The sequence below is a fragment of the Apis dorsata genome, unplaced genomic scaffold (assembly GCF_000469605.1).
Source record: "Apis dorsata unplaced genomic scaffold, Apis dorsata 1.3 scaffold_455, whole genome shotgun sequence".
Classification (NCBI taxonomy): domain Eukaryota; kingdom Metazoa; phylum Arthropoda; class Insecta; order Hymenoptera; family Apidae; genus Apis; species Apis dorsata.
Window position 1 is genome coordinate 202,212 of NW_006263698.1, and position 8,299 is coordinate 210,510.

Below are 8,299 nucleotides of genomic sequence, written 5' to 3' on the forward strand. Positions count from 1 at the left end.
TAGTCGTAGTTGTCGCGCGCGATAAGCGATCGAGTAAAATCGCTTTTCCCCTTTCGAACCACGAAATTATCATTAATTCATCGAGAGAGTAAAGAGATTCGTTTTACAATTCAAGTTAAATAGATTTTTAACAGGAATGGATTAAAATTTAATTTTTTGGATTTGTAAAAGTTGGAACTCTTGAAACTCAGAATACTTATTTTTTTTCTTTTCAAAAGTTTCTCTTGGAAGGGTTTCGAATCGCAAGTAAAAAGAGAAAACTTTTCAAGTTTTCGATCCGATCTTGGCCATTTTTTCGAGACCATCTTGGCTTTAAACTGTTGGAATGATTAATTAGAACGTCTCTACATTCCTAACATACTTGCATGCTTCGTGCTCCTTGCAAGCTTCCGCCAAACTGTGACACGTCGGCATTTCCGCGCCCTCCACTCGCTGCGCGCAGGCAGGATGCATTTTTTCCTGCGCGATTATACACTCGTCCTTCTTTCCATCCGTTTTCCTACAAAAGAACGAAAAATCCATTGTTATTATTTTTTACCCCACGCAATCTCTTGGATCTCGATTCTCGATCGTGAGAATAAAAAGAAAGGGATTCGATTCGTTAACGGAGACAAAAAAATTTCCTTCGACTCGAGGATTCGAGCGAATTTTAACGAGATAGCTCGAGTCATCTTTCCATCGACATCCCTTTATCGAACGTAATAAAGAAGCGTTTTTCCAACTAATTCCAGCCTATCCATTTAATTAGTCGAAACTCGAATCAAACGAAATCTTCCCCCTTTACGTTCAAAAAAACCCCGTGAATTTTACACGAGGGCGGCTCGAGAAGTAAACGTTCCCCACACTGCTGAATGAATGATCGCGTCTTAAACAGTCGTTAAAAGCCAACAGTCATTGAACCCGACCTGAGAATACGAGTTTCCAATTTGTCAAAGGCGCGGGGGCAAGGGCCGGCTGCAACAGGACTCATCCAATATTAATAAATTCCGAGATGATACCGATATCCCGTGGCGGGGCGGCGGGACAAAGGAAGAGGAACGGGATTTCTCGGGACAATGAGCACGAAGAGAGGAGAAAGAGAGAGAGAGTCGTACGAGGAAAAAGTTGGCGGAGAAGAAGATGAGGGGTGGAAGGGGGGATGGCCGAGGAAATGTGAAAGACGGATAGAAAGTTTCTGCATTGTTTCGCGGGCAAAAGCCACTTAAAAGTTAAAGGAGCTTCCTTCGAAAAAGAAGTCTCGGCTGGTTGCTTGGCTCGCGCGAAGGGATTAGAGATGCAGAACTCGGAGTATTTCCGGCGCAACGACGGTTCTTTGTGAGAGAGGTGCGCGCTCTCCCTCCCTCCCTCTCCCTCTCTCTCTCTCTGTCTCACCCCTTTGTCTTTTCCCTATCACTTTTGCCGCGAGTTTACTCAGGATTACGGGAAACGTACAAAGACGAGCGGCTTTAATTGAGTCGTATCCCGAACTCTCGTGTTTCCAGAGAGACCTTCCATCCCTTCCTCTTCCCCCGTGTTCGAATAATCGTTTGAAACTCCACGTATTCCGCTTTATCGTGGGGAATCCCGATTTCTCTCGGTTTAAGGACGAGGGTACGATGAGAAATCGTTTCATCGTTTAAGTTAAGTTGGAATCGGCTCGAGTGACCAGGAAGTATCTTTTGATTGGTATTTAACGAAGGCGATCGTTCGATCTCCTTTCGTTAGTCACGCGCGAAATTAATTATATCGGCGGAATTCATGGCGTCTGATATTACCATTAATTGTTTTCACCGATCAATTCGCGATGATATTATATTATCGTATTTGGAACGAAATTTCTTGCTCTCCCTCCCCGTATTTCATTCGACAATAAAAATCTCGACTCTCGAATCATCGATTCGAGAATACGTTGCAAAAATTCTCTCTTGGATGAGAGAAAAGCCTGGTGCGAGCGAAAAAACGATTTTCCACTATGTGTGTCGTGGATTTATAGAATTTTTTTTTTATTTTATTTCGTTGTCTCGATGACAATCGAGCGATCGGATAGGGAAAGATTGCGAATTTTTTTTTTATATTTTTTATCTGTTTATGTCTCACCTGCACAGGCAGAACGCGATCTCGACGGAGTGTTTATAGTTGGCGGATTTGTAGAAGTTTTGCAACGCTTCCATGCACTCGTTCTTCGCGCAACTCGTCGAGTCGCAATGGTTCAACACCGGCTCGAGAAGCACCTTGCACTCTGGATCGTTTCTGGAACGAGAGAAGAAGGTGGTTAGGGGAAGGTTATGCATTAATCATCGGAAACTTTGGCGATTTCGAAATCAATCATTGGAAATTAATCCGAATACGAAATACCATTCGAGTCCAATGAATTTAAAGAATTCATGTTGTTTGTGTTCAACATTACAAATTTAATAAAAGTATCAAAATTTAATATAAGAGATTATATACAATATATTTACATCTATTTATATTCATTTCTGATTCTGACTGAATAGATTATATTATAATTAAATCATTTCTATATAGACAGTATATTAACAAATAAATGATAAATAATATGAGTCCAATGAATATAAAGAATTCATGTTGTTTGTGTTCAACATTAAATTTAATAATGATATCAAAATTTGAGATTATATAAAATATATCTACATCTATTTATACTCATTTCTGATTCTGGCTGGATAGATTATACTATATAATTAAATCATTTCTATACAGACAGTATATTAACAAATAAATGATAAGCAATACGAGTCTAATGAATTTAAAGAATTCATGTTGTTTATGTTTAATTACAAATTTAATAATGGAAAAATCAAAATATGAAATTATATAAAATATATCTACATCTATTTATATTCATTTCTGACTCTCACTGAATAAATTATACTATAATTAAATCATTTCTATATAGACGCTATATTAACAAATAAATGATAAGCAATACGAGTCCAATGAATTTAAAGAATTCATGTTGTTTACGTTTAATTACAAATTTAATAATGATATCAAAATTTGAGATTGTACATAACATATCTACACGTATATTAAATAAATATAATTTTTCCAAAACTTTATACTCACTTTCTGGCTCTCACTGGATAGATTACATTACAATTAGATAAAATGACAAATAAATCATCGCTCACTTGCAAGCATTGTAGGCATGATGACAAGTGCTCGAGAGGACGATCTTGACCGGTTGCTGTATCTTATCGAGATCGGAGGAGGCGGATGGCAACACCACGGACGTCTCTGCGAAAGAAAAAAAATATATATGGTTTGACAAAATTATCCTTAAGGGGATTTGCACGAGTTCTCACGAATAAGTGAATACTGGTGTTATGGTTGGAAGTTAAAGATCCTGGGAATACGGACAAATGGTGGAGGGTGGCCAACCGGTGATTTCGGAGGTTTATGTACCCGCACGACGACGTGTCGCTTCTTAAGGGAGAATGGAGAAACGTAGCGTTGGAAGTTCACCGAGAGAAGAGTAGAGGGGGTGTGTTTATAGCTAGTTTAGAGTGCTAGCTTTAGCCGAGTGACAAACTTATGCTCATATGTTGCGTTAAACTTAACCCCCTTAGGCTCTCTCTGTTAACGCGGGGAGGGGAGTTTGTGATTCAAATTCTCGCGCGACCACGTCCCGTTGGTAAAAGAATTTAGACGGGGAGAGATAAAAGAATTGTTTGCACGGTCGATCCGGAAGTCGAGGTTGTCGGGAAGGCAAATGATAAATCATTGGGATTGGGAGTGGCAAAAAGGAGGAAAAAGGAAGGACTTTTAATGGAGAATCTTGAATATTTATCGGCCGATATTTATCCCACCACTTAAAAATAATCGTCGAGAATAATTGTTTATTTATGCAAATAAACGGCTGTTTGGTTTTGCGGTACGATGCTGGAATTTATGAGACTCGAGTGGCGGCCCGTCGAAAGAAGCGAGATTAGGAGAGGAGGATGAATAAAATATAATCGCCGTGAGATAAGGAAATTTTCTTCTCCCGTGTAAACGATCTTTTATCTTTTCTTTATTAAAATGATATTGATGATTAATAACCGTTTGATTAATCGTATGAATATAATAAACACATTAGGATTATCTCTAATTCTTTTTATAAAATTAAAAATATTAAATCGAATACCTACAATCTCTATATATATTTATTGACACGTCCAACGAATAAAATAAAAGTAATATTAAGAAAATACGAAATTTAAATCGAAGAATTTTTCTTTTTTTCCGTTCATTGCTGATTTAATGCCCGTTTCAATCGGCGATGGATATCCAACCCGTTGGACCGTTTTACCCGTGGAGGTTATCCATCGAAGAGAAAACCATTCCAGCCAAGGGACCAAGGTGGAGGAGTTGAAAGAAGGATGAAACGAGGTAGTAGGAAGGATCCACCCGATGACGAATGTTTGGCATCGTTAACCAGCCACCCTCGTTCGATTGATGGAGTCGGTAGGCAGGGTTAACGACCCCGGGACTCGAGCAACCCTCCTTGAATATCGTCGGAACACTGGCCTCTCCTCCCTGCGAAAAACCACTGAAACGGGTCTTAAGAGGGGTGCAGCCTACTCGGATGACTGGCCATAAGTCAGCCGTAGCGAAGAGCATGCCTTCGACGCACTTTATTAAGACAAACGACCCGGCCGACATCTTTCCTTTCCTTCTGTTCCTTCCTTCCTTCCTTCCTAACCGCCCCCTTTAATCGCCACCCTCGAAATCTTCGTTACAATGGGTGCTACACCACCCTCTCTCCCCGACCCTTCGACCCACCTTTAAGTGGCGTAAAGAGAATTCTTCCACACTGTTTTAGCGGTAGAATCCGGTTTCCTTGAAAATTGGATGAACCCCACTTGAATACGAGATATTATCGATTTTTAATTTAATTATATCACAACAATTTGATTTTGCATGAACACACGTGGTCTAATTTATTTTGTGTAAATCAAATTGCATCTTGTAATTATTCTGCGTTAAATATAGTATCTCTATGTGTTGAATATATAATGAATTTTCTATTGAATTGAAATTGAAATTAGTTTTAACATGTTCGTTAAACTTTTTGAGTTTAAACTCTCAAATATCGTGGCTTTCGTCACAAATGTAGAGATTCGACTCGTTCAATGAAGCGATAAAAATTTATAGAAGTCAATTTCTTGAATAAAACTCGAACAAAATATCGAGCATTTCGGCTGAAGGATTTAAAGAATTGTGCGGAATATTATAGCAATGAAAGGAATACGAGGCGATAAACAACTTATCGAATCGATCGACTTTCCCAAAGAAAGTAAAGAAGAAAATTCGAGCAAAACGAGTGAGAAATTTTAAACGGTCGAGTAATTTCGCGAAAAGTCGTCGACCCGTAAAAACTTCTCACTTTCGCTATCGATATTTCTTCGTCGAGGCAGAAAAACGCCAAGATACAACAAGATCGAGATCGAGACACGTGATGTGGTTAAAATACGATAGCAAAATCATACGTAGGAAAATCATTTCCTACTAAGTCTGTTTAGTGAACTAGCTTTGATTCCTCTCATTTAGAAACTGTTGTTAAAGGAACTCCCATGAAACCAGAGATCGCAAAGAAACCACTCGAAACTGAAAAGATCGTGGGATTAAGAAAGGGATTATTCGCCTCGATTATTCGCTTTGAAATAAACGAAAGTATTAAATTTAGATTTTTACCAAATTCTTTTCTTTTTATTATTTATATTTTTTATATTTTTTTAGAATTCTCATGATTTCGTCATTTCTGAATACGATAATCGAGATGATTATACTAACATCAGAATTAACATATAATATCTTGAACGTTTCTAATTATTCTAATTTTTAAGAATGATTTTGAGTGATTTGAAGAAATAGCTTTCAAAAAAGCGATTCTTTTCGTGGAAAATTGACTTGGAACTTATTAATTTTCTGAATGCCAAATATTCGAATATTCCATAAATCAACGAAAAACCTCATAAACCAAATAACGAAAAGAATTCTCGAATTATTTCTCGATAAATATCGAATTATCTTGAATTAATTTCGAGAATAACGATGAGGGGGAGGTTCCGTTATTGATAAATCGATCTCTTAAACGCGATTCCCGAAGAAAAATCTGACTCGAAGCAGAACTCTGGAAGCAATATTACGATAATTTACGACCCGGAATAAAAGTTTCCCGAATATATCAACGCCAATAAGAGTACAGGTCCCATTGAAAATTCCGCTGCCGAGATAAGGTCGCTGTATAAATTCATTCGGGATGGTTGGAGACGGAGGATGTTGCGGAGACGCGGCTCTCTCTATCCAACCACGGTGGATTGCCTCCATTGATATTCCCGCAGTTTTGGAACGGGTGGCTCACGTTATGAGGGAGCACGTTACGAGTGGCATACCGGTGTCGAATCGACGACACCGATCGATCTGCCTAAATAAAGTCGTCTTCTTTACGTCGTTCCACGCCTTAAATATATCGATGCAAAATAGTTTTTTCCATTAGTCGTTGCCTTAAAGGATGTTCTTAAAAGCAAGAAACAATTCGTTGAGAAACAATCATTTTTGCCTATTTATTTCACACGCTTATTCGATATTGCTTAAAACTTTCCTCTTCTCTTCCCGCGTGTCAAGAGAATTCTCATAAAGCATCCATCAAGTTCACCAAACAATATCGATCGGCAGAGGTATTCCTAATAATTCCTTCCAAGTCCAATTAACGTTTGATTCTCTCCACAGCCTCTCCCCGCATAATTTTTCCCCTTAATTGGTTCTCCAAGCGTCGCGCGGCATCCATCGTCCAATTAAAATGATCGTTACGAGTGTCGAGAAAAACCCTTCCGCCAAACAAACTCCGAAGATTCTTCGCAAGATCCCTCGATAAGGAGGAGAGAGGAGGAATATCAATCGTGGCAAGTCGTGGGAGGGGATGAACGCGGGTTGAACTCCTCAGCCTTGATCGCCAACAGATTCCTCTAGTTGGCCGGAGAAACACAGCCAATTCGAAGCGGCGGTAATTGGAACCGGTGTCCGTCTGGCTGTTGAAGAGATCGATGCCGTGGCCCGCCCTGTATCCCGGGAAATCCTTCGAACCTTTCCTCCTCGGACGCAGTAGCTGCAATCACGCGAGCCGAAACTCGACCAGGATATCGTTGGAAAACTCGCGAAAATCGGTCGCCATCAATGAGAAAGGAAACGCGTTCTCTCGATTGTTGTTGGATTATTCGAGGCTGCGTTAGATTTTGCAGATATTTTTGTGGTAGAATTTTTATCCCAGAGATACAATGGCGAATTTTCCAAGATGAATCTCTTAGCAAGAGTGCAATATAATTTTTACGAATTAATTTTGGAGTTCTTTTTTTCTGATAATATATTACATTTAAAAGTTATTTAAAAGGCGTTAATAATTGAATTTTTAGCGTAGAAATTTGTTGCCTGTAATGTCTGTTCTGTGAGATTGATAAATATTGAGATTTTTTAATGCGTTTAATAAAGATAATCGCCAAATCGCGAAAAAAGTATTGAAATCGATTTTGATTGAAAGCGTTTCTAACGTTGTATACAAAATTTCTTTTGAGCATATCTTGATATAAATAAATAAATATATAAAAAAAGAATCTTGGAGAATCTAATCATTCGTTTTTTGATTGCAATTAAGCAATATCGATCGAGATCATATATTTCATTGATATATTTTAGCAGAAATATTCTGATTAAACAACCACTAAAACCGAATTACGAAATTGATCGATGAAAGGAGATCATAATTTATTATAATTGATCGATAAACGGAAATAAACGAAGACGAATCTCGTACAGATTCGATGCTACATTTCTTCGTCGAGAAGAAGCAGAGAATTTGATGAAGAATTGAAAGTCGAAGGAAGAGCAAACAAGGGTGGGAAAATTTTTACACGTGAAAAATCGTGCCGATTGATGTTCCATGTTGGCAACAATTCTGTGTATCTTGCGGCGCGTTGTCTGTTTGCGTTCTCGCATGATTGTAACGGATATTTCGTGTGTATCGACTAATTAGCACGCCACTAATAGCCAGAAAAATACGAGGCAGGAAAAACGCGGAAAAGCCTCAAAATGGTCGACAATCGGGATTGTCTCGCCGATTGTAATCGCGCGTTCGAAGTTAATTGAATAATTAGGCGATCGGTGTGAATTGTTCGATGAAAACTTTGTGGCGACGCGAAAAAAGGAAAATAAATAAAAATAAAAAATAAAAAAAAAAAAAAACGAAAAAGTTATCGAGCGAAACAACAAATTTCCAAACAAGCAAATGCATCGGATGAAATTTATAACGGGGGGGGGG

The 8,299-nt window shown here is 38.5% G+C and overlaps 1 protein-coding gene across 4 annotated transcripts in view; it reads right to left on the reverse strand.

The window, feature by feature from the left end:
* The window catches only part of LOC102673215, a 255,084-nt gene that overhangs the window by 48,383 nt on the left and 198,402 nt on the right, over positions 1–8,299 (reverse strand). For all 4 annotated transcript variants that reach the window (XM_006619901.2, XM_006619900.2, XM_031512510.1 and 1 more), the window contains exons 7-9: positions 3,135–3,240; positions 2,077–2,229; positions 362–499 (exon numbers count right to left, since the gene is read on the reverse strand). In XM_006619901.2, the coding sequence (XP_006619964.1) occupies positions 362–499; positions 2,077–2,229; positions 3,135–3,240 (397 nt within the window). The remainder of the gene's footprint in view (positions 1–361; positions 500–2,076; positions 2,230–3,134; positions 3,241–8,299) is intronic.